Source organism: Aethalodelphis obliquidens, unplaced genomic scaffold, assembly GCF_003676395.1.
Source record: "Aethalodelphis obliquidens isolate GAN/ISIS:26980383/991018 unplaced genomic scaffold, ASM367639v1 scaffold18, whole genome shotgun sequence".
Classification (NCBI taxonomy): domain Eukaryota; kingdom Metazoa; phylum Chordata; class Mammalia; order Artiodactyla; family Delphinidae; genus Aethalodelphis; species Aethalodelphis obliquidens.
The window spans coordinates 11,929,917-11,952,728 of record NW_020837962.1 but is presented as its reverse complement, the minus strand read 5'-3'; the positions used below and the strand labels follow the sequence as shown (position 1 = coordinate 11,952,728).

General features: G+C 60.5%; 4 protein-coding genes across 8 annotated transcripts; 3 read left to right on the top strand and 1 right to left on the bottom strand.

Moving 5' to 3' along the window:
• The first annotated feature begins 203 nt into the window (after nucleotides 1-203).
• TBL3 (transducin beta like 3) lies at nucleotides 204-6,458 on the top strand. Of its 3 annotated transcripts, XM_027117825.1 has the most exons (22): nucleotides 204-304; nucleotides 1,801-1,852; nucleotides 1,933-2,028; nucleotides 2,115-2,162; nucleotides 2,267-2,408; nucleotides 2,498-2,582; nucleotides 2,668-2,838; nucleotides 2,923-2,998; nucleotides 3,071-3,164; nucleotides 3,250-3,431; nucleotides 3,524-3,665; nucleotides 3,766-3,824; nucleotides 3,908-4,011; nucleotides 4,487-4,634; nucleotides 4,720-4,950; nucleotides 5,024-5,094; nucleotides 5,178-5,334; nucleotides 5,414-5,472; nucleotides 5,725-5,828; nucleotides 5,914-5,985; nucleotides 6,074-6,232; nucleotides 6,316-6,458. In XM_027117825.1, the coding sequence occupies exons 1-22, from the start codon at nucleotides 264-266 to the stop codon at nucleotides 6,423-6,425; spliced, it is 2,403 nt and encodes an 800-aa protein (XP_026973626.1). In that variant the 5' UTR covers nucleotides 204-263; the 3' UTR covers nucleotides 6,426-6,458. The 3 variants fall into 3 exon arrangements, 2 of the variants coding, with proteins under 2 accessions (XP_026973626.1, XP_026973624.1); XR_003435121.1 differs by lacking the exon at nucleotides 5,414-5,472 and having other exon boundaries at nucleotides 209-304; nucleotides 6,316-6,433; XM_027117823.1 differs by lacking the exon at nucleotides 2,267-2,408 and having other exon boundaries at nucleotides 209-304; nucleotides 2,718-2,838.
• Nucleotides 6,459-6,631: 173 nt separating this feature from the next.
• Nucleotides 6,632-11,676, bottom strand: NOXO1 (NADPH oxidase organizer 1). Its single transcript, XM_027117830.1, has 8 exons — nucleotides 9,153-11,676; nucleotides 8,976-9,056; nucleotides 8,720-8,795; nucleotides 8,441-8,618; nucleotides 8,118-8,299; nucleotides 7,905-8,018; nucleotides 7,160-7,277; nucleotides 6,632-7,079 (listed from the first exon to the last, which is right to left on the bottom strand). Exons 1-8 carry the CDS (start codon nucleotides 9,216-9,218, stop codon nucleotides 6,812-6,814), a joined length of 1,083 nt encoding a protein of 360 aa, XP_026973631.1. The 5' UTR covers nucleotides 9,219-11,676; the 3' UTR covers nucleotides 6,632-6,811.
• A 293-nt stretch (nucleotides 11,677-11,969) lies between these two features.
• On the top strand, nucleotides 11,970-17,486 carry GFER (growth factor, augmenter of liver regeneration). Of its 2 annotated transcripts, none has more exons than XM_027117827.1 (3): nucleotides 11,970-12,338; nucleotides 12,691-12,887; nucleotides 17,286-17,486. In XM_027117827.1, exons 1-3 carry the CDS (start codon nucleotides 12,078-12,080, stop codon nucleotides 17,392-17,394), a joined length of 567 nt encoding a protein of 188 aa, XP_026973628.1. In that variant the 5' UTR covers nucleotides 11,970-12,077; the 3' UTR covers nucleotides 17,395-17,486. The 2 variants fall into 2 exon arrangements, with proteins under 2 accessions (XP_026973628.1, XP_026973627.1); XM_027117826.1 differs by lacking the exon at nucleotides 17,286-17,486 and adding an exon at nucleotides 13,816-15,610 and having other exon boundaries at nucleotides 12,001-12,338.
• Nucleotides 17,487-17,535: 49 nt separating this feature from the next.
• Nucleotides 17,536-21,961, top strand: SYNGR3 (synaptogyrin 3). Of its 2 annotated transcripts, none has more exons than XM_027117828.1 (4): nucleotides 17,536-17,853; nucleotides 19,752-19,989; nucleotides 20,247-20,389; nucleotides 20,484-21,961. In XM_027117828.1, exons 1-4 carry the CDS (start codon nucleotides 17,755-17,757, stop codon nucleotides 20,691-20,693), a joined length of 690 nt encoding a protein of 229 aa, XP_026973629.1. In that variant the 5' UTR covers nucleotides 17,536-17,754; the 3' UTR covers nucleotides 20,694-21,961. The 2 variants fall into 2 exon arrangements, with proteins under 2 accessions (XP_026973629.1, XP_026973630.1); XM_027117829.1 differs by lacking the exon at nucleotides 17,536-17,853 and adding an exon at nucleotides 18,758-19,547.
• Nucleotides 21,962-22,812: the final 851 nt, after the last annotated feature.

Sequence of the window (22,812 nt, the reverse complement as noted above, 5' to 3'; positions counted from 1 at the left end):
AACGACAGGCAGCTAGAGACCCCAGCACACTGCCAGTCGACCCCAGCCGCTTCCGCGTTGCTCTACAGCCCGCCCTCAAGGCCGGAAACACCTCTGCCATCTTCCGCTTCCTGACGCCGCTCCGCTGCCCTCAGCAAAGATGTCGCCGAGGCCGCAGCGCTGGTGACGTCACATTAGTTGCCGGCGGTGACGCCATACCCCGGCGCCGACAGTGTGGTGTCGCGCCCAGGTCTCCCTCACGCGGCGGCGGCGGCAGCGGCGACATGGCGGAGGCGGCAGCCGGAGTGGGCCGCTTCAAGTCCAAGTGAGCCGGGGCTCCGCCGGGGAGGGAGCCGGCTTCGCTGCCGGAGTAGCGAAGGCGCCTGGCGTGGGTCCTGCACCCATTTGGGGAGGGGGTGAGCGCTGGATACGGACAGGCCCGCGGAGTCCTCGCGGGAGAGCCGGCACTGACTGCTCTCGGAGGGCGGGCACTGGAGTCCCACCGGGTGCAGCTGGCTTCCGCTACTTAAACTTGGAGCCGGTTTGGGGAGGGGGAGGGGGACAAGAAATCCGAGAGAGGGAGGAAGGGGCGAACTGAGCACAGATCGAGGCTGGTCCTGGACGGGAGCGGGACTCCCCAGCGCTCAGGTAGCAGGAGAAGAACCACCTCTGGGGCAGGCGGCCTGGGGGGTTTCATCTGCTGTCCCTTTTCTCCGGGGAGCAGCAGGAAGAGAGGTCAGGAGATGGGCTGGTCCTCCGTGGCCAGGAAGCTCTCAATCCCGTGCTTTTTCAACCCCCAAACTTATGCTGAACATCTAAGTGCTCAGTGCCCGGGACCAGACACACTCAGCCTCGCCCTGTGCAGCAGTCTGGTGGGATAAACATATTAAGCAAATCGTTTCTATCAGGACCTGTGACACGCATTAGCAAGGGGTAGCCCTGATGCCGAGACCATCTGTTGGATGGTCGAGTGGGTTCAGGGGGGCTCCGTTTCATCTTGGCTGTCAGGCTTCCTCCAGCGGAGTCATCCAGGCACCTTTGAAATTCGGGAAGAGAGACCCGGGCCACATACAGGGAACAGCCCATGTGAACACAAAGAGTCAGGAGATACCCCTCGAGGCAGGGTCTCGTAAACGTGTAAGGAGAGCAGAGAACTTTAAGGCAGGGTGATGACATGAACAGAGTTATGTTCTAGAAGGCCTCTCTGGGAGCAGGGTTTGAGAGAGTGATAGGGACCAAATGAAGAGGCTGCAGCAGCTCCCCGGAGAGGAGAGTGCAGTGGCTTGGACCAGCATGGAAGTAGCCAAGAGGGAGGGGAGAGGACAGCCTGACACTTTTGCTGAAATGAGAATCTGCTCAGAGAGTGAGATGGAGGAAGGAGCCGGGCTTGGGGAAGGGGCAGGCTGGACCTCAGGAATGAAAGTGTTGAGGATGTTGAAGAGGATGTTGCTCTGGGCTGGTACCCAAGCCTTGTCTCTCATGGCCAGCAGGGGGCCCCCAAGGCCTGGCTTCCTCCATACCGGGGAGTCTGGGAAGACTTGGACTGCCCTGGGACCCGTGTGGATCACGGACCAGCCCAGGGTCCCAAATCTTCTGTAACATGGGGGTACCCATCTCACAGTACAGCTGAGAGTTAAAGAAAGGAACAGTAGAAGAGCTCATCACTCTTCCTCTCTCATGCTTCCTGCATCCCTGCTGCTACGCAGGAACTCCTCAAGGGCAGGGCCCTATTGGGTTGATCTCTAGGGGAGCATCTAGCGCAGGGCTGGGCACTGAGGACCAAGGGGTGGGTGGTTCACTCTCTCCCCGTCTCTCCTCCAGCTATGCTGTCGAGCGCAAGATCGAGCCTTTCTACAAGGGCGGGAAGGTGCAGGTACTGGCCTAGGGGAGCAGAGTGGTGGGGCAGGCAGGGGCTGAAAAGTGTTACCTTGACTGAGACTCCTTTGTCACTAGCTGGATCAGACTGGGCAGCACCTCTTCTGTGTCTGTGGCACCAGAGTAAACATCCTGGATGTGGCCTCGGGGACTATGCTGCAGAGCCTGGAGCAGGTGAGGGCGGGGGAGGGTCAGGGTAAGGGGCTGGTGTGGGGGGCAGCCTATTCTCATGGCACCCTGTGCATTCACTCTCACCCCAGGAGGACCAGGAGGACATCACTGCCTTTGATCTCAGCCCCGATGACAAGGTATATGGGACCGGGACAAGAGGTGGGCTCCGGTACCTCCCAACCAGAGTTGATGAGGATGGCGTCCATGCCTCTGCCCCCAGCTGAACTGCGTGCTCCCCCAGGTGCTGGTGACAGCCAGCCGGGCACTGCTGCTGGCTCAGTGGGCCTGGCAAGAGGGCAGCATCACCCGCCTGTGGAAGGCAATACACACAGCCCCTGTGGCCACCATGGCCTTTGACCCCACCTCCACGCTGTTAGCCACAGGTAGGACTCCGGCTGGGTAGAGGGAGCAGCTAGAGCCAGGCAGGGGGCTTTGGGCATACAGCCCCTGCACCTCGAATACATTCCCACAGGCGGCTGTGATGGGGCTGTGCGTGTCTGGGATGTCGTGCAGCACTATGGGACACACCACTTTCGGGGCTCACCGGGTGTCATACAGTGAGTAGGGGTGGCGGAGGGCGGGTGGGTGGGGCGTCACAGTCAGGGTGGCATAGCTCACCAGCCCCACTCCACCTGCCTGCAGTTTGGTGGCCTTCCACCCGGACCCCGCACGCCTGCTCCTATTCTCCTCAGCCGCAGACACCAGCATCCGCGTGTGGTCGCTGCAGGACCGGTCGTGCCTGGCCATGCTGACTGCCCACTACAGCGCTGTCACTTCTCTGACTTTCAGTGCCGATGGTCACACCATGCTCAGGTCAGTAGCCAGCTACCCAGGCCTTGGCAGGAAAGGGACGGCCACAACTGAGACTTGGGAACTGAGGTGGCTGTTTCTCCCCAGCTCAGGCCGTGACAAGATCTGCATTGTTTGGGACCTGCAGAGCCTCCAGGCCACAAGGACCGTGCCGGTGTTTGAGGTGGGGCGCCAGGGCCATTGAGTGGGGCGGGGTGGGGTGCGGGGCTGCCACCTCTGACCTGCTCGTCCTCAGAGTGTGGAGGCTGCAGTTCTGTTGCCAGAGGAGCCGGCGCCGGAGCTGGGTGTGAAGTCTGCGGGCCTGCACTTCCTGACAGCTGGCGACCAAGGTGGGTGGGGCCAGGCCAGGGCGGGCAGCAGGGGTAATGGAGGCCTGTGGACCCGTGAGTCCCAGCGGCCCTTGTCCCCACACAGGCACACTGCGCGTGTGGGAGGCGGCCTCTGGGCAGTGTGTCCATGCACAACGGCAGCTGCCAGGTCCCGGGCGGGAGCTGACCCACTGCACCCTGGCCCGAGCCGCTGGCCTGCTCCTCAGCGTCACTGCTGACCACAACCTGCTTCTCTATGAGGCCCGCTCCCTGCAGCTGCAGAAACAGGTGAGCAAGCACTGCCCCTGCTCGGCCCACAGCCCAGGATGCCAGCCCTCCACTCACACAGGCCCTGGCCTGTGTCCCTCCTGCCCCTACAGTTTGCCGGCTACAGTGAGGAGGTGTTGGACGTCCGGTTCCTCGGGCCCAAGGACTCCCACGTTGTGGTGGCCTCTAACAGCCCCTGCCTGAAAGTGTTTGAGCTGCAGACGTCCGCCTGCCAGATTCTCCACGGCCACACAGGTGAGGGCGCCAGGCCAGCGCCCCCGAACTTCACCCAGGACTGGATTGCCCCTCCTTGCCATAACTGTTCTCTAGCCATTTCTTCTCCACCTTTTTCTAGATATTGTCCTGGCCCTAGATGTGTTCCGGAAGGGGTGGCTCTTCGTTAGCTGTGCCAAGGTGAAGCACCACGAGAGGTGCGGGGGACAGGGTCCTGGGTCAGGAAGCCCAGCCCAGCCTCTCCTCACCCATCCCATCCCCAGGATCAGAGCATCTGCGTCTGGAGGATGAACAAGGCAGGCGAGGTGGCCTGTGTGGCTCAGGGCTCTGGACACACACACAGCGTGGGCACCATTTGTTGCTCAAGGTAGTGGTTCAGGGCTGGGGTCCGGGGTGTCACGGAGGCAGAGGCGGGTTTTGCCTTGCTCTCTGAGTCTCCAGCCTAGGAATGTGGACTAGAGAACAGGGGCTGGGGCATCCTCAGATGCTACTGTAGGAGGTTCCTAAGAAGTGATCTTAAGGTTGTGTGGATAAAAGGGGAGGGGTGATAGACCAGGGACAATGACACTAAGCTGCTTCTAGGGGGAGAGGGTGCTCTTTAGGCCTGGGGCTCCCATTGTTGGGACCAAGTCCCCGAGTTTGACAGCACTGAGGGCACACAGTGCAGACTCGAGTGGAAGCAGGTGGTCCCAGAGGTGTTAAGGTGGTGGCACATTAGTTCACATTCTGGGACAGTCTTTCTGGTTTGGACCAAGGTCTGACAGGCCTGAGCTGTGGTGCGCTGCAGACAGGGCTGGCCAGGGCTCAGCAGGTGTCTCCCCCTCCCCCAAATCGGGCCTCAGGCTGAAGGAGACCTTCCTGGTGACGGGCAGCCAGGACTGCACTGTGAAGCTGTGGCCCCTCCCTGAAGCCCTGCCATCCAAGAGCACAGGCCCCGATGGTGGACCTGTCCTCCTACAGGCCCGGGCCACGCAGCACTGCCACGACAAGGTGACCGCACGCAGCACACAGGTGGGGTCGTAGCAGGGCCCTTGCTGGGATGGGGATCTGAGCTGCTGTCTGCTCCCACCACCAGGACATCAACAGTGTGGCCATCGCCCCCAACGACAAGCTGCTGGCCACGGGGTCACAGGACCGCACGGCCAAACTCTGGGCCCTGCCACAGTGCCAGTTGCTGGGCGTCTTCTCGGGCCACCGGCGTGGCCTCTGGTGTGTCCAATTCTCGCCCATGGACCAGGTGTTGGCTACGGCCTCGGCCGATGGCACTGTCAAGCTCTGGGCACTGCAGGATTTCAGCTGCCTCAAGGTAAGCCTCCCTCAGCCCAGGCCTGGCCCCCTACCTGGTGACACCTCACACCTCCCCTCTCCCCACCCTGCAGACGTTCGAGGGACATGATGCTTCTGTCCTGAAGGTGGCATTTGTGAGCCGCGGCACACAGCTGCTGTCCAGGTGAGTGGGTGAGGGCGGGGCAGGGTTAGGGGTGAGCTAGGGGCAGGCCCCAGGGCTGAGCCCCCTCCCAATCCTGAACACAGCGGCTCTGATGGGCTTGTGAAGCTTTGGACCATCAAGAACAATGAGTGTGTGAGGACGCTGGACGCCCACGAGGACAAGGTCTGGGGTCTGCACTGCAGCCGGCTGGATGACCATGCCCTCACCGGCGCCAGCGACTCTTGTGTCATTCTCTGGAAGGTGTGTGGCCTGGGGTGGGGTGGGGGGACAGTGGGCAGGACAGCGTGGGTGTGCCAGTCTGACCCCAGTCTGACCCCAGGATGTGACCGAGGCGGAGCAGGCAGAGGAGCAGGCCAAGAGAGAGGAGCAGATGGTCAAGTGAGTTGGGGGTCTCCACCCAACCCCTCACGGCAAGTCCCATGTGTTAGCACCACCCCTGCCCCTTGGAATAGGGCACGTTGGCGTCCCTTCTCTCTATAGCTTGGGGAAACCAAGGCTCGGAGCAGCAACACAGCTCACCCCCAGCGGGTGCTCAGGCCCGGGCTGCAGACTCCTCAGCCAGCCCCGATGGCTCTGCCTTTAGCCCTAGCCAGGTCCCCGAGTGGTCCTGTTCCCTCCTTCCCCCACCAGGCAACAAGAACTGGACAACCTGCTCCACGAGAAGCGGTACCTGCGGGCGCTGGGCCTGGCCATCTCTCTAGACCGGCCCCACACTGTGCTGACTGTCATCCAGGGTCAGTGCTGCCTCGGGCCAGACAGGCGGCAGGGGTAGTCTCTCGGGTCCTTCCCCAGGGCTCAGTCTCCTCTCTCCTCCCGTAGCTATCCAAAGGGACCCCGAGGCTTGCGAGAAGCTGGAAGCCACGGTGCTCCAACTGCGGCGAGACCAGAAAGGTCTGGGGCAGGCAGGTCAGGGCTGGATGGTGCCTAGTAAGGCTGGGGTGGCCCAGCAGGCAGGTCTGACAGTCCCCATCACCCACAGAGGCCTTGCTGCGCTTTTGTGTCACGTGGAACACCAACTCACGGCACTGCCACGAAGCCCAGGCCATGCTGGCCGTGCTCCTGCAGCATGAAGCCCCGGAAGAGCTGCTGGCCTACGACGGTGTGCGGGCCTCACTTGAGGCCCTGCTGCCCTACACTGGTATGTAGACCCAGCCCCAGGTGGGCGCAGGGGGCCGTCCAGCCAGACTCCTCCTACCCTGATCGCCTGCTGTCCTCCCCCAGAGCGGCACTTTCAACGGCTCAGCCGGATGCTGCAGGCAGCCACCTTCCTGGACTTCCTATGGCACAACATGAAGCTGCCCACCCTCCCCGCGGCCCCCGCGGCCCTCTGAAACACACCAAAACATGTACTTTGCTATCTCAGCTGCCTGTGTCTGTCTGGGCTTTGTCTCACCCCAGGTCCTGGACCACTGCCTGGGCCAGCCCGAGGCTGGGCCCACCAGCCAGCCCCGCCCCCACACTTTGGCCCAAGATCCCCCAGTCCCTGCCCCTCAGCACAGACACTGGGTGGGGGTCAGTCAGGAGAACTTTACTCAGAAGACAAGGGAGAGTGTAGTCTCCTTGCCCCACCAGCCAGGGAGTCCCACCCTCAACTGCGCATCCCACAGCCCTGAGGCTGATGTGGCTGGCAGCCACCATCCTTGGGGTCTGGAGCCTCTGGCCTGCCGCTCCAGCTGTGGGGTGCACAGCGCAGCCCTCCACAACATGCCACACACTCTCAAGGGGGTCCGTGACACCCTGGGTCCTGCCCCAGTGCCTCACAGGTGATGGTGCAGCAGCAGCTCTGAATGGCACTCCGAGATGGTCGGGCAGGCACGGTAGGCGGCAGGGTCGTGGCCTGGGGGGACTTGGGGGAGCTTTGGGCCTCGCCCTCCCTGTCCTCACCACCATCTACCCTGAGGTGGAGCCATGGTCCACTGAGGAGTGTGCCCAGCCCGTCAGGCTGCAGTATTGCAGCTGGGAGAAGACCAGTACGGCCTTGGAACCTGTGGGGGAGGGCGGGGTTTGGTTAGCACTGGGCCCTGCCTCTGTTAGACTGGGCCCACCAGAGCCCCACCCCACGTACCTGCACAGCCACCAACCACAGTCTGATGTTTCCAGCACACGCACGCGTGCCCCTGTGGTCACAGACAGCTCATCTGCTTGGCTGCTCTCGTAGGAATGGGAAGCACAGAACTGGTACCCTGGGAACGGATCCTTGGTGGTCACCACAGAGGCCAGGGCCCCACCTCTTAGTCCCTGCATCATCTCCTGCTGAATCACCACCTCCGGGCTCCCCTCTGGATCTCTGCTGACACCAGGGACCGCTTTAAAACCCAGTGCGGGGCTTCCCTGGTATCGCAGTGGTTAAGAATCTGCCTGCCAATGCAGGGGACATTGGTCCAGGAAGATCCCACATGCTGTGGAACTAAACCCACGTGCCACAGCTCCTGAGCCTGCACTCTAGAGCCCATGAGCCACAACTACTGAGGCCCGCGCACCTAGAGCCCGTACTCCATGACAAGAGAAGCCACTGCAATGAGAAACCTCTGCACCGCAAGGAAGAGTAGCCCCTGCTTGCTGCAACTAGAGAAAGCCTGTGCACAGCAACAAAGACCCAATGCAGCCAAAAATAATAAATAAGTAAATTAAATTTAAAAAAAACCCAGTGGGGCTCCGCCTCACTGTGGGGACCAAGCACACACTACAGGGCCACTGGTACCCGCTGGTCGTCCCAAGGCCTCATTCCCTTGGCTTGCGTGCTGCTTGTGACTCAGCTTTGCCGAACACAGCCCCGTGGTGGTGGGTGTGGGGAGGAGGGTTAGTCTCACCACTGCTCCCTAGGGACCATTCCCCATCTCGTCCCTGGCCCAGGGCCACCTCTTCCAAGTAGGGAGCAGGAAACCATGCCATCTGCTGGTCCTCATTCGCCACCAGCCACCAGCCTGTGCCCAAGATAAGGGCAGGGGGTGTTTTGGTTCCTGAGGCCCACTGGCATCCCAGGGGGCAGAAGGATGTGTCCCCAGATTCCCACCCAGGCCCACCTGAGGGGTGTCGCAGCAGCACATCTAGGGCCTCCTGGGCCCGAGCATGGAAGGGCTGGCCCCATGTGTCCTGGGTGCTGAAGGGCTGCAGACAGTGCAGGCTCTGAGCCTCCTGGCTGCGGATGGCAGGGCTGCCCGTGGGGCCTGGCAGGGGCTCTTGTGGGGCAGGCAGGATCACCAGGCTGGTGAAGGTGCAGGTGAGAGGTGGGATGTCCACCTGTTTATTCAGCCTCTAAGCCTCCCCTCATTGGCCCTTCCTCCACCCCGCCTCCCCCATATTCCAGATGCTTCTGCTGGCAGAGAGTTGGGGGTGGGTCAGGCACCTGCCAGCTGGCAGCACAGGCTCCAAGTCCATGGGTTGTGGTGCAAAGAAGCCAGTGAGCACCGGGCTGTGGGTCACACGCTCCCCTGTCGCCAGCAGCGCCCTTGAGTAGGTCTCCAGCAGCTGCAGGCGTGCCAGGCCTCTGCCAGTGCGGCCCCAGTGCACCAACAACGATGCATCTGTGGCCAGGATAAGGACTGACCGTGAGACACACACCCCAGGGCTCCCCACATCAGACTGCTGCCTCCCCCACCCCTCCTGGGATCCTTGCTGGCCTGACCTGTAAGCTTGGGGAGAATGCGGTCAGATCTCCGCAGCAGACCCGCCTCCACTGGAAAAGTCTCCTTGAGGGTTTTCTGAGGGCGAGAAGGGGCGTGTCAGTCTCCGAGGGCCCACTGTTCCCCTGGGAGGGCGGGGGTCCCTTTCCAGGATCTTAGGGGCTGGAAGCCCGAGTGGGCACAAGGGCAGGCAATGCGGGGTGGTCACGGGTGGGTCATGCAGTTGGGGGAAGTCAGGGTGGCTCCAAACTCACTCACATGGAGTCTCCTGAACTCCTCCCAGCTTCTTCGTGCAAAGGTGTCGCTGTCATCCGACCAGCACACGGAAAAGGCGAACGTCTGTTAGATGAAACAGGTTGGGGGCTTCTTGGAGGCGCTAGGCCAGGAACTCCCTCCCTCCCCCTTGGGGCTGGCAGGGGTCCCATCAGTCCCGACCTGGAGCCTGTCTGTCTGTACCAGAGCTGCCCCACTCACAGACACCGGGTGCCGGGGGCCTGCCATCGCTGTGGCTTCCCCAGATCTCCGTCACAGGTTTCTGGAGTCTGTCGGGTGTGGTCAAGCGTCCCACTGCCTCCCTGCCTACTTGGGGAGGAGGGGAGGCCTTGGGTACCCAGAAGACGGTTTGGAATTCCGGCGATGCCCCAGACCTGCCACGTCCTTGCTGCACTTCCCTGCCTGTGACTGGGTCCTTCACAGCTTCCTCACCGCACCCCTAGCCTGTAGAGGGGCAGGAGCACAGGGCTCCGTGGGTGGGAGGAGAAGCAAAGAAAGAGTGGAAGGGCTGGGGCTGGGACTGCGGCCTGAGGCCCTCCTGCTGGAGTCTGGCGGTGGGTGGAGGAGGAGGAGAAGGAAGAGCCATCAAAGTGCCGCCAGGCCTGGCCACACCTCCCGGCTCTCCCACACCCTGTGTAGTGCTGAGATCGGTCAGAGCCACCTGCCGGCTGTGCCCTTTGGCTCTTTGAACTCCCTGGGGAGCTAACAGCAGTCGTCATCAGGAACCAGTGACCCAGTGTTAAAGGCTTTAAGTGCTTTGTTTGGCTTAATCCTCACATTGGAGGAAAGGTCTCTATAATGTCCCCAAATCACAGAGGAGGAAATTTGTGTTAAATGGATATTAACTGTCAGGGTTTCTTTCTTTATGTGTTGAGGAGAGGCGGACGTCACAGTTTTACCCCATAGGTTCCCCTGTGGTGGAGAGACTTGGGGCAGGATGAAGAGGGTCACCAGCGCTTGGGGGATGGGGGAAGTGGCGACTAGGACTGTTTTGAGAGCCATCTCTGAATTCATGATTTATCATAGTTTGCTGTAAACACAGCCTCTGAGATCAAGAGTGACCATCCCCCCACTAACTGGGGTGGTGAAGGGAAGGCCCTAGAATCCCCAGACAGGTGGTGTGCCCAGGTGCCCCACATCTCTGGACTGCTTCCTTATAGGGGAGATTTTTGGAGCCCCATCCAACCCTGGCACACAGTGGTTCTTCCCCCTGTTGGAGCCACCGGCTCTGTGTTGAGACTCCCTCTACCCCAAGCCCTCGAGGGAGGGGTCAGCCTCTATGGCATCCCTCCAGGAAACCACTCTGGCCTTGACAAAAGGCCTTTGTGTATCTGTCCAACCAGTGGCTCTCTCTGAAACCTTCAAACCTTCCCTAGTCTTGGCCCAGGCAATGAACACCTGTGGACATAGGCCTAATTTTTGCAAAGTGCCTTCAGCCCAGCTGTCACCTTGCCAATCTCAGTGGGGGCCACTGGCCTGGTAGGGTACAGGGTGGGACAGATCCTGCTCCCTTGGAAGACAGAGGAGAGAAGTGGGAGAAGGGCCAGCTTACTCACAGCCAGGGACCTAGAAAGATGCTGAGGCCTCTCCCTATGCCAACTGAGAGCCCCTGCTCTACACCCCCAACAACCTAGATCCTTTCCACTCTTTCTTTCTTGACACCCCCTACCTTCGTCTCTCACCTGGACAACTACCAACAGCCCCATCCTCCCCCAAAGCCTGTGCTCCTCACACGCTACCATGAAATCCACTCTTCAGAGGAATCTTTGCAAAACAGAAATGGGATCAGGCCAGGGTGCCCTGCCCAAAACTTCCCAGCACCTTCCCAGGGTCCTCAGAATAAATTCCCAGCTGCCACGGCAGTTGATGATGTCCTTGGTGGGTCCCTGGCCACCTCTGGATCTCTCCTCCCACCACCCTTCCCGGGTCCTGTCCCACTGGCCTTTCTGCCCATGCAAGTAGCCAAGATCCTCCTCCCTCCTGCCTTGGCCTTGACTGCCCTCCTCAGTTGATTCCTCATCCTTCAGGCCACTGCCTAAGTGTCACCTCCTCAAGGAGGCCTCCCAGATTTACCATGCCCTGTTCATGGCCCCCATCACAGTTTGTACCTGAACATTTATTAGTGTGACTCTTTTTTGTTTGTTTGGTTTTGTTTTTTCCGTCTTGACCACTGGACTATGAGCTGAGGAGGTCACGGACGGACAAATCTTGCTCCTTGCACAGACCAGTGCCTAGAACAGTGCTTAGAACAGATTAGGCACTACACAAATATTTGCAGAATGAATTAATGTACATATGGAAGCAGAGGTATCCCTGAGGCCACTCCCGACGTGGGTTTAACCTCTTCAAGTAGGCTGTAGGATTCGGGGCGGGGGGCGGGGGAGAGAGGCTGCTCGGTACTCGCGGGAGCCCAGAGACGCACCTCCTCCTTTGCAGGCACGGCCCTGCCCCGCGTTGCCAGGCGCCCGTTGCCATGGCGCCGGTCGCCAAAGTGGAACCCGTGGACCCCCAGCACCAACAGCACGCCCTCTGTGCGCTCACGGCCCAGCTGGGCGCTCCCCCAACTGAGGGCACAGAGCCGCGGGCACGCGGGACGGTCAGAGCGGAGCAATGGGGGCATCGAAGACCGTAACACGGACGTGGCCGAGGCCGCAGCCCGAGGCCGCGGCACGGCCAGGGCGCGTCTTCCACAGCACGCTGCTCTTCTACTGGAGGAGGCTGGAGCGCAGACACGGACGACGCAGGTCGGGCACAGGCCGTGGAACGAGGCCCAGGGGCGCGGCCAGGACTCGGGCCTCCGGTTCCGCGCACACCCCGACCCGGGTCTCCGACGCGTCCTTAGCCCGGACCCCTGTCTCTGCCGCTTCCCGGGCGCAGACCAATGCCCCCAGCCCCGCCTCCATGCCGGATACCGCCCCGGGCCCCGCCCCCACCCCTGGCCCCGGCTCAGCCCCAGCGCCCGCGCTCGCGGCGCGCGCGCCCGGCTCCTGTGGCCGCGCCCTGGCGGCTGCGCGCGCGCTGGCCTGGAGGCCGACTTGGAAGCCCATCTGGAGGCCGACCTGGCCCGGCAGGCATTGCGCGGGCAACATGGCGGCGCCCGGCGAGCGGGGGAGTTTCGGCGGTGGGAACCTATTCTCCTTCCTACCCGGCGGCGCGCGCTCCGAGGTGATGGACGACCTGGTGACGGACGCGCGCGGCCGGGGCGCGGGGCGGAGAGATTCCGCCTCTTCGGCCCGGACGCCATCCCAGGCGCCGGCCTCCGATTCTCAGGTCGCCGAGGACGCCTCCCGGAGGCTGCCCTGCCGGGCCTGCGTGGACTTCAAGTCGTGGATGCGGACACAGCAGAAGGTGCAGATGCGGGGGGGCGCCACCTCCCCTCAGAGGCCCGCGAGCCCTGCTGACTCCTAGCCCCGGCCCCCACACCTTGTTCTCAAGCACCCCGGGCCGACTTCCCAAGGCCCAGGCCGAGCGTTCCCACAGGCCCTAAGCCTGAGAGACTTTGCCTCCCGGGTTTGGCTGTTCCTAAACCTTGCCGCCAAGGTAGCCCAGGCCTTTCGGCTCTTAGCCACATGTGGGCTGGATCGGCCTCAGGACTTGTGTCTCCAGTCAGCGGACCTGCGGCTGGTGGGGGAAAAAGGGGAGCTTTGTAGGTTTCTGGTTGGGGAAAACCGAACTGACTCTTGTCGGCCTCTTTCCGCAGCGGGACAGCAAGTTTAGGGAAGATTGTCCTCCGGATCGCGAGGAACTGGGCCGCCACAGCTGGTCTGTCCTCCATACCCTGGCGGCCTACTATCCCGACCTGCCCACCCCAGAACAGCAGCAAGATATGGCTCAGTTCATACATTTATTTTCCAAGTTTTACCCGTGTGAGGAGTGTGCTGAAGACATAAGGAAAAGGTAAGTTGTGTCTGCACAGTCTGCAGGCAGCAGAGCATCCCACCTGGAGCCTGGGCCTGGGGCCCCTGGCTGATGTCATAAAGGGGAGCCTAGAGAAATAAGATGCAGAGATGGCAGAGGGTTGCTGAGAGCAGGGACCACCAACAGAGAAGGGATTGGATCATCTGAGCCATCTTCTTCCTCCTCAAAGGCCAAGCTGTTTGGGGCTGCTGCTGGGTACTGCTTCTTTCTGCAGCCACAAGGCTCCCAGGGAGGGCTTCCCTCATGAGATCCCTTGCTTAGCACTGATGGAGGCTCTGGCAGGTTTCGGAGGACTCCACTTTGCCTAACTTCTGGAGCAGAACTGCCAATTTCAAGACCTTGGGAACTCATTGCTGTTGCTTCCAGGAGCCACCTTTTTTTCACTGGGGAGCCCAAGAACTGTTGTTTGGCACCCATGGCATTTCTGGGCTGGATGTGGGGGGCAGGGCAGCCCTTGCTGTTTGAAGCCTGGGCATTTAGAACAAGGTCTCTTGCTGAGCTGATGTAGCAGGGCCACAGGTGCTAAGAAACAGATCTGTTTTTCAGTTTTGCCTTTATGCCAACCCCACCCCTTCCACACACTGCCTGGGGCCAGGGATGCTGGGGTGAGGATTCCTGATTGTTACCAGGTTGTAAAGTTGAGGCCTCTGCCTCAATGTCTTGCCCAGGGCTCTTGCCACGGTTTGCAAAGCTCCCGAGGTGAGGGTTTGAGCAGGCCTAGGAGTCCACCAGGCCTTGCTGCTGCAGGGTCTGCCCCCTTCTGGGAATTCAGAGCATGAGGGCACTTCTGGGTGTAGCTCACAGCAGTGCCCCAGCTCTCCTCCCTGAATTGAGCAGGCAAGGATCTGGTGGGGCGGGGACAGTGGGAGCACTGCCTGCCATCCTTCTTGTGCTCCCCCACACGCAGGATATGCAGGAACCAGCCAGACACTCGCACTCGGGCCTGCTTCACCCAGTGGCTATGCCGCCTGCACAACGAGGTGAACCGCAAGCTAGGCAAGCCGGACTTCAACTGCTCGCTGGTGGACGAGCGTTGGCGCGACGGCTGGAAGGACGGCTCCTGTGACTAGAGGGCAGCCAGAGCCTGTAGGCGGCCTGGCCAGAGAGGGTGGGGCTTATTAAAGTGCGTGTCAGAGCCAAAGCCTGCCTTGTCTCAGTTGGGTGGTCCCCAGACGCTACCCGTGGAGCCCTTTCCCTCTCAGGTTCTGAGTGTAAGTGGGGGTACCCGTTGCAGGCACCCTGATGGCCTCCTCCTCAACCCGCGCCCCGTGGTGCTGCAGGTGAAGGAGGCAGGAGCAGCCTAGGCTGTCCCTTCCTTAGGATTTGGCCTCCTGCCCACTTGACACCCTGCTGCTACTTCCCCGCACAGGAAGGTGACAGGCCTGGCTGGGCTCCCCTGTCTCGCCCCTCCGGGCCAGGCCACTGTCTCCCCATCTTGTAGCTAGGGACAGCTAGGGGTACAACAGGGACGGTAGCTGCAGAGGCTGTGTGCCATTTGCACTTCAGGAAAGAGGCCTGGGGGCTGAGCTCTGCTGTGCGCCTTCTGTCTGGCTCATGGTCTCACAGAGCCGTCCCAGGCCTGTCAGAGGAGGCTCCGTGGAGCTTGAGACCAAAAATAAAATGCTGGAGAAGTGACTGAAGACCTGGCCTCAGTGTGTTTTGTGCTGGGATTTGCAGCGATGGACAGGGCCTGCCCTCGTCCCTCTGTGGTCTCCTGCTTCCTCCTATCTGGGTTCTGGCTCCTTAGGAAGAGGGAGCAGTTCCAAGGCAAGGGTGGGCCAGGATGTTCCAGGAACACCAAGGAGGCTGAGTTGCTGGAGCCAAGGGAGGATCAGAGAGGTGAGGGGAGGTCACATGGCAGGAGGTCCTCAAGGCCCCAGCAAGGATGTGGTTTTAACACCCAGCTCCCATGGAACATAGTGGAGGGTTTGGAGCAGAGGAACAGCAAAATGTGACTTTTGAAAGGTCCCTCTGGCTGTTGAGCTGGAATGAGGCAGGTGTGGGCGAGAGGAGGGGGGGCAGATACCCCTGTGGCAGCCGAGAGGGAAGCTCGCCCCAGGATGAGTGGGAGGCCTCACTGGCTACACTCTGAAGGTGGAGCCCAAGGTGGCTGTGGGGTTCTGGCCGCTGGAAGGAGGGAGTTGCCCAGTGTATCAGTGAGATGCGGAAGGCTGTTGAGTGGAGCAGGTTTGGGGGTGACCTGCACCCAGGTTTTGGGCCTTCACACACCCTCTCAGGCACACCTGCTCCCAGGCACTGGCTCCCAGCTGGAATGGCCCAGCAACAGTGCGCCGTACCCCTGTGGTTGTACAGCTCTCACCTCTCCCCATAGTGTCTCGGCTCCTCCCTGGGCAGGGGCCAACCTTTGGCACAGCCTCCTTGGCATCTTTACCCCACTGGCCCCACGGGGGTGCTGGCTTCCTCAGGGGCTGCCCAAGGGGCCAGGTTACATAAAGAAATAGGAGGCAGGGAGCAACCAGCAGAGAAGTCACTGCTCTTTCCTCCTACAGATGGACGTCCCCAGCACAGGGCTTGTCTCTGGCCTTTCCCGGGTCACCTGTGCGCTGGGAACCAGCAAAGTTGTGGTCAGCTCAGGAGCACGCCGTCCATGTTTGCTCTCCCTCCTTCCCTGCCTCACTTTCCTTTTTCCCTAACTCTGGCTTCCCCAAAGTTTCACCTCCCAATAAAACTCTTTAACTTTGCCACAGATTCTGTTTTCCAGGGTATCCAGGCTAAGATGAGTGGGACTGTAGTTCAAGGGAAAATTCTGGCTCAAGTTGTTAGCATGGAGACCAAGACAGTGAGCATAGAGCAGGGAGAAGAGCCCCAGGACCATGCCCTGGGACCCCTAAGGCTCAAAGGTCACAGATGGAACAAGAGGAGGGAACCAGAAAGAGATAACAAGAAAGGGCCCATGAAGTAGGTGGAACACGAGGAGAGGGTGACATCACAAGTATTCCTAGGAGGATGGGGACAGGATGGCAGTGGCTGCATTGCCCCTGGGACTAAAGGGAGCAGTGATAGCTGGAGGGGAAGTGGGCTCAGGAATGGAGCAGGTTTAGGCACTGATGTAAATGATCAAGTAAAAGGGGGAAATGAAAGAGAGGAAACTGTCACTGACAGGGGAGAGGTGATAGGATTGGATGCAGTGTCATGGAGTCAACTAGTGGGTGGCACTTCTGGCCACACCTGCCCTGGCACAGTAGGGATCTGGATTTGAATCCCAGCTCTTCACTTTCTAAGTGTGATGAAGGAACTCAACTAGTTTGCCTTTTGTTTGTTCGTTTAAATTTATTTATTTATTTATTTATTTTTTATTTATCTACGGCTGCGTTGGGTCCTCGCTGTGCACGGGCTTTCTTTTAGTTGTGGTGAGCGGGGGCTATTCATCATTGCAGTGCGTGGGCTTCTCATTGCAGTGGCTTCTCTTGTGGAGCACGGGCTCCAGGCACACGGGCTTCAGTAGTTGTGGCTCGCGGGCTTAGTTGCTCCGTGGCATGTGGGATCTTCCCAGACCAGGGCTCGAACCCGTGACCCCTGCATTGGCAGGCGGATTCTAAACCATTGCGCCACCGGGGAGCCCTTTTTTTTTTTTTTTTTTTTTTTTTTTTTAATTTGGCCAACTGTGCAGCTTGCAAGATCCTAGTTACCCGACCATGGATCAAACCCGGGCCCTCCGCAGTGAAAGCGTGAGTCCTAACCACTGGACCACCAGGGAATTCCCACTTGCCTATTTACCATCTGAAGAATGGCAGTAAAACAGTCCCTGCCTCCACAGGTCATGGTGAAACACCTGGCACTGTAAATGCTCAACAAATGCAGACTTTCCTCAATGTCCTAGACAGAAACAGGAGTCATCTGGGCCCCTGCCAGGCTGGCCTGGAAGGAACATGCAGGAAGGGACCTTGTCTAACCTGGAGCTGGGCCATCTGTGGTGAAGACCCAGCGGGGGTGCTGGGAAGCTAGGTACCCACTCTTCCAACTCCCCATCTCTGATGCTTCTCCCCGCTCCTCGGCCCAGAACTAAATATGTCAGCAGAAAGTCAGTTGGGGAGACCCAGGAGTGTGCAGGGCTCAGTGAGCACCCTCGGAATGACAACATCCAACCACAGGAAAAGAGCAGAGATGCCCCAACTCCCACCCATGTGTGCCTCTGGGCTCTGCCTGCCTGGACAAGTGCCCCTGAGGGCAGAGGCCATCCTCCCTCCCTGTTAGGGAGGATAGAATGTGAAGGAGAAGCTAGGGTGCAGTGGGAAGTCATGGGAAAGGCCCCAGTAACCTCCCTCTGGTCTATGGGGACCAGAGGCAGGAAGCTGGGTTCCCTTTCCCTGAGGGCTGGGGGAGACGCTGGAGCCTTTGGACCTGTTACCTCCTTAGGCACTCAGGAAAGGGCCCTGTACAGAGGAGTGGGGTCATGTCGGTCTGTCCACCCACGTGGCTACGGCAAAGGCTGAGCCCAGTGTCCACCTGCCCTGCTGACTCCTGACTACTTGTGAGTGGCCGTGGGGGACTCAGCCCCTTGACCCCGCCTCCTGATGGGGACCTGGCGGATGGTCTCCATCTCGGACCCTGGTCTTGCGGTGAGAGTGGGTGGGGTGGGGTGGAAGGTGGGCAAGGTGGAGGGAGGTGAGTGCTCCAGCCTTGCGCGCGTGGACCAGAGGGAGGGGTGTAGGCTCGGTCCCGCCCCGCGCGCCCCCGCCGCGGCCGGCGCGCACTCCCGGAAGGCGGCGACGGCAGCGGCAGCACTGGCAGCATCGGCAGCAGCCCCGGGCGGCCTCGGGTGGGGTCGGCCCGACGGACAGAAGGACAGAGGGCGCCGGGGACACGCGGCCCGCCCGGGCTGGCCATGGAGGGAGCCTCGTTCGGCGCGGGACGCGCAGGGGCCACCCTGGACCCTGTGAGCTTCGCGCGGCGGCCCCAGACCCTGCTGCGGATCGCGTCCTGGGTGAGTGGCCCCGGCCCAAGCCCCGCCCCGATACCCCGTCCCACTTCGCCTCGCCTCCCTCATCCCTATCACCTGCCTCTAGCCCCCTTCCTCATCCTTGCCGGCCCCTCCCCCGCCGGCCGCAGGTTGGGGTGACGTCACCGGGCAGGGCGTGCCCACCTGCGGGCGGGGGAGGGGCCGGCGGCGACAGCCGGGTACCTTGAGAGGTCACTGCCCGCCGCACCCACCTCTCAATTCTTCCTTAGGTCTAACTCAATCCCCTTCCTCAGCCCTCGCTCGGTTTTTCATGTGCTTACACCCTGGAAGCGGGCACAGGGGTGGGGGCGGGATTCGCGGAGGGGCTTGAGCGCTCAGCCTCAGCACGAGTAAGGGCTACCGGAGCCAAGAGAATCAGGCAGAGCCTACCCCCTACTTCTGCACGCACATCCTCCTGGTTCCTTCGAAGGGAGCTGGCCATTCCCAGGCCCCCCAGTTGCAGTTGTGAGTTGGGGGGTGTGCTCTGGGATTCCTCTGAGTGGGGCAGCTGGAAGGGGCTCTACACTGAGAAGGCTTCCTGGAGGTGGTGTGGGAGGGGCAGATTTAGAGGCAGCCTAGCCTACTGGGGCAACCTTAGGCCCAGTGGCCTGCTCCTCCTTCCCATCCCTCCAGGCAGGAGAGATGGAAGGTGGAATGCTGAGTTATGGGTTTTGTCCACCTGGTGGTGGCTGGTGGTGGCGCGTACTCACCTGTGTTCCAGGAGGGCGGTGCCCAGAGTGGGGCAGGGGCCCTTGGGTGGAGTGACTGGCCAGACCAGGAAGTAGGGACCCTACGTTCTGGTCCCAGCTTTGACCTGACTTGTGGACCAATCTGTGGGTACGTGTCCATATCTTGCACCTTGGTTTCACTCTTGACTAAGTCTCTAGGAGCTGGGGCTGGAAAGGAGAGAAATGAAGTTGAAATTAGAGGTCTTTTTTTTAGAAATATAGGGCTGCCCAGAGCTCAAAGAGCAGCTTCTGGTTTAAAAGGACTGTGGTCCACACTCCTTTGCCTTCCAGCCCTTGTGGGCACAGGGCACTGAGGTTTGACTGAACCCGAGAGGTCAACAGTGTCGCCTTTTAAGCCCAAGCATGTATGGATGGTGTTAATTAGCCACAGTCATGTGGGGCCATCATCCCTGGAGTGCCCACAAAGTGCAGGATGGTGGGTGGGTATTATTCCTGTCCCCAGCACCCCATGAGTTGTGCCTGCTACATTTGGCATGCTAAGAAACGAGGCTGCACAGCTCCCAAATGCTGAGGGTAGGTTCCACTCAGGTCCTGGCTGACAGCTCTGTGCAGCTGACCTTCTGCTGCCTGCCCCCCCCCCATACTCCCACCCTTCTTGCTTGACTCCACATCTACTTCCCCTAGCCCTGCTGACTCGGGCCTGGGGATCACTGGTCCAGGTGAAAGCTCCTGTTCCCACACTCTGGAGTGGGCCATGGGGGACACTACGGGCTCCACAAGATACAGAGGACCCAGCTTGAATGTCAGCCCTGGCTTTTATCAACCATGCAACCCTCCACAAGGCACTTCACTTGTTGGAGCCCCGATTTCCCCATCTACAAAGAGGATAAGAGCAGTGGCACTCTTGTGGTTGTTTGGGAGGATTCCATGAGCAAACACATGTAGCCATTTTACGCACAGTGCCTGGGCACAGTTGATGCTCACTAAATGGTATGTTTTGTCCATACTTACTAAACTTGAGGTAGATATTAAGGGAGGGGGTCCCCGAAGACCCCCACCCAGAGATAGATCCTGTGCTGCAGGGGAACGCAGGGACACTCCCGAGGGCATGGGCACTCACGGTGGGCTAGGAGACCTCGGGCCTCGACCAGGAAGGGGCCATCGCAGGGCCTTGAGCGCTCCCACCGCCCACAGGTGTTCTCCATCGCCGTCTTCGGGCCCATAGTCAACGAGGGCTACGTGAACGCCGACAGCGGCCCGGAGCTGCGCTGCGTCTTCAACGGCAACGCGGGTGCCTGCCGCTTCGGCGTCGCGCTCGGCCTTGGGGCCTTCTTCGCCTGCGCCGCGTTCCTGCTGCTCGACGTGCGCTTCCAGCAGATCAGCAGCGTCCGCGACCGTCGCCGCGCGGTGCTGCTGGACCTGGGCTTCTCAGGTAGGCGGGGCAGTGAGGGGCAGGGCCTGGGGGAGCGCGCGGGGCTTCTCGGGTGGGCGGAGTCGGGAGGGCGGGCTTCGGGGCGGGGCCAGAGGGAGCGCGTAGATTCTCAGCCGATTGGGGCGGGGACAGGTCCGGGCGGGGCGGGAGTGGGCGGGACGGGTCGGGTTCTCGGTCTGCGGATTCTCCTTCCCGGCAGAGCTGGGCCGGGCGTCTCGGTGCAGCATCCCTTGACCCGCCCGCCCACCTGCCCGCAGGGCTCTGGTCCTTCCTGTGGTTCGTGGGCTTTTGTTTCCTCACCAACCAGTGGCAGCGCACGGCGCCCGGGCCGGGCACGACGCAGGCGGCAGACGCGGCGCGGGCCGCCATTGCCTTCAGCTTCTTTTCCATCCTCAGCTGGGTGAGTGCGGCCGGCGGCCTGCGGCCGGCAGGGACTGGGGCCAGGTAAGGGTCGGGGCAGGGTCGGCCCTGGCTGACCCCGGACTCCCCCTCAGGCGGCGCTTACCGTGAAGGCCCTGCAGCGGTTCCGTCTGGGCACCGACATGTCGCTCTTTGCCACCGAACAGCTGGGTGCTGGGGCGGGCCAGACCTACCCAGGCTACCCAGTGGGCAGCGGTGTGGAGGGCACCGAGACCTACCAGAGCCCGCCCTTCACCGAGACTCTGGACACCAGCCCCAAAGGGTACCAGGTTCCTGCCTACTAGTGGCCAGCAGGCCCAGACCAAGGCACAAAGGCTGCCCCACCAATGCAGGATCCAAGGCTTCCTGGGACCTCCCTCAGGTCCTCCTGGCCCAGCAGCAACGTGTGGATGCTGTGGGCCATCTGGGGCCAAGAGAGGGTAGCCTCCAGGGTGCCTGGGCTGTTCCCCCCAAGTTCCTCCAGTCCCTTTAGTCCCCAGCCCAGGGCCAGAGGTCCTGAGGAGAGAACAGCACAGCCCTGGGCACGTGTCCTTCAGCCTCCAGTGGACCAGCCTAGGCAGCGGGCCATTCCCCTCATGAGCCAGCCAGGCAGGGCTCACCTGTACACTCTGGTGTCAGGGGTCCAGCTGCCCTCCATAGCCAGATGCAGGGGCTGCCCTGGACTGGGGGTGACTGGGGGAAGGGACACCACCCTTACCCCGTGGCCACTGTTCCCCATCCCCTGTCCCTGTGGGTAGTGGTGGTCCTTGCTCTGTCCTGGTGGTTCACCCTGTAGGGCCATGTGCTCTGTCTGGAGCCTCCCTCCATTTCCTCTTACAGGCTCACTAGAGTAGCCCAGCCCTGTCGATGTTGTGATTGTGGTCAAGTCTTCAGGTTTCACCTCGTAGTTCCCCACAAGCAGCCCCTCTTTTCTGTGGCCCCAGCTCCGGCCCTTACCTGCCTTGGCCCAGGCCCTTGCTGGGGTGCGGGCAGCTCTGGCCAGGAAAGCACAACATGGCTGTAGGCCTGGGCATCAGCCCTCTCCCAGCCCTTCAGTAAGACCTTGCCCAAGGGAGGCTCCAGACATCTGGGTGCCCAGCAGGACACACCCCTCACGAGGAGAGAGGCCTAGAGGCTTCACCTTCCCACCGTGCCCTGGAGACAGCCATTCCCCGCAAACCCCTTTACCTCGGCTCCCTGGACTAGTCCCTCAGCTCCCCACACTGCACCCCATTTTAAGGCCCAGCCCAAGGTTGGGGGTCCCTTTGCATAGCTGAGTACTCATGCATTGCTCAAAGCTGGCTTTTCACATTAAGTCAATACCAAATGTGGTTGCCACATTACATTTTTACAGACAGTCGCCTCCCTCTGGAGTTGCAGTTGAGTGACAACCCTGTACATTGTAGCATAGACCAATTATTTGTGGATATTTAAGTGAACATGTTTACAATTTTTGTATATATGAGTCTCTCCCTCCCTCTTCTGAAAGAACAATCTGTGATTGTGTATTTTCAGTGTCCCATGTTCCAACTGCAGCTTCTTTACAATAAAGACTGTAAATGAGTTTACTGTGGCCCAGACACTCTTGGAATCCTTACTACTCCTGCCCCTCCAGTGCCAGAGGTTGGGACCTGAGGGGCACCAGGGCCAAGAATCCAGAAAGGGGCACAGGGAGGTGGAGACCAGGCTGATGCCCATGTTCTGGAGAGTGCTGGGGAAAGCAGTCGTGATTTCTCCAGATGTCTGCTTCTTACCGCCTTCTGCTCCTGGGAGACCACCATGTGTACCATGCAGCATCCAGAGCCACGTTCCCTGGCCAACTCCCCTTTGGAGATTTCCCCAGCTTGGTCTTGTTTACTTTTGAATTTGTCTATTGGGATTCTTATCTCAGTTACTTTTTCATTTCTGACTTATTGGTTAATAACATTCTGGTTGAATGAAGCAGGTAAGAGCTGGAGCTGGAATGCTGGCTTGGCCGTGTTCAGGCTTGGTCTTTCTGGGCAAGTCTCTCAGCTTGTCTGTGCCTCAGGCTCCCCTTCCGGAAAAGGAAAATAGTAGTTGCCATCATCAATAAACGTGTGTGTGTGTGTGTGTGCGTGCGTGCGTGCGTGCGTGTGTGTGTGTCTTTAAGAATCGGTATTTTCAGTATTGTTAATGAGATAGCTCATCTTCCAGGTTACTCTTTGGGGGTGCTGCTTGTGCTCAGGTCTGCAAAGAGGGCATCAGCTATGAGGGGCTTCTCCGGTGTGGTGGGGAATGCAGGTGGCCTCTAGGCAGTCCCATGGAGAGTGAAGAGCGTGAAGTCTCTGTCTCCTAGTGGGCTCCGAGCATGGCCATCACCCAGGAACTTGCTCCAGTCTCAGCCACAGGCAGGCAGGCAGGCCCTCGGCTTCAGATAGGCAGTACCCATGCAGCCGTGTGGCT

Bases quoted from the DNA above. Each gene is read 5' to 3' on its own strand.
- SYNGR3 (XM_027117828.1), top strand. From the start codon at position 17,755: ATGGAGGGAGCCTCGTTCGGCGCGGGACGCGCAGGGGCCACCCTGGAC. The intron at 17,854-19,751 runs GTGAGTGGCCCC...CACCGCCCACAG, and splicing joins TGCTGCGGATCGCGTCCTGG to GTGTTCTCCATCGCCGTCTT. The intron at 20,390-20,483 runs GTGAGTGCGGCC...ACTCCCCCTCAG, and splicing joins TCTTTTCCATCCTCAGCTGG to GCGGCGCTTACCGTGAAGGC.
- TBL3 (XM_027117825.1), top strand. From the start codon at position 264: ATGGCGGAGGCGGCAGCCGGAGTGGGCCGCTTCAAGTCCAA. The intron at 2,409-2,497 runs GTAGGACTCCGG...ACATTCCCACAG, and splicing joins CTCCACGCTGTTAGCCACAG to GCGGCTGTGATGGGGCTGTG. The intron at 4,635-4,719 runs GTGACCGCACGC...TCCCACCACCAG, and splicing joins CGCAGCACTGCCACGACAAG to GACATCAACAGTGTGGCCAT.
- NOXO1 (XM_027117830.1), bottom strand. From the start codon at position 9,218: ATGGCAGGCCCCCGGCACCCGGTGTCTGTGAGTGGGGCAGCTCTGGTA. The intron at 8,796-8,975 runs GTGAGTGAGTTT...TCTCGCCCTCAG, and splicing joins AGGAGTTCAGGAGACTCCAT to AAAACCCTCAAGGAGACTTT. The intron at 8,300-8,440 runs GTGCCTGACCCA...CACCTTCACCAG, and splicing joins CCTGTGCTGCCAGCTGGCAG to CCTGGTGATCCTGCCTGCCC.
- GFER (XM_027117826.1), top strand. From the start codon at position 12,078: ATGGCGGCGCCCGGCGAGCGGGGGAGTTTCGGCGGTGGGAACCTATTC. The intron at 12,339-12,690 runs GTGCAGATGCGG...CTCTTTCCGCAG, and splicing joins GGATGCGGACACAGCAGAAG to CGGGACAGCAAGTTTAGGGA. The intron at 12,888-13,815 runs GTAAGTTGTGTC...CCCCACACGCAG, and splicing joins GCTGAAGACATAAGGAAAAG to GATATGCAGGAACCAGCCAG.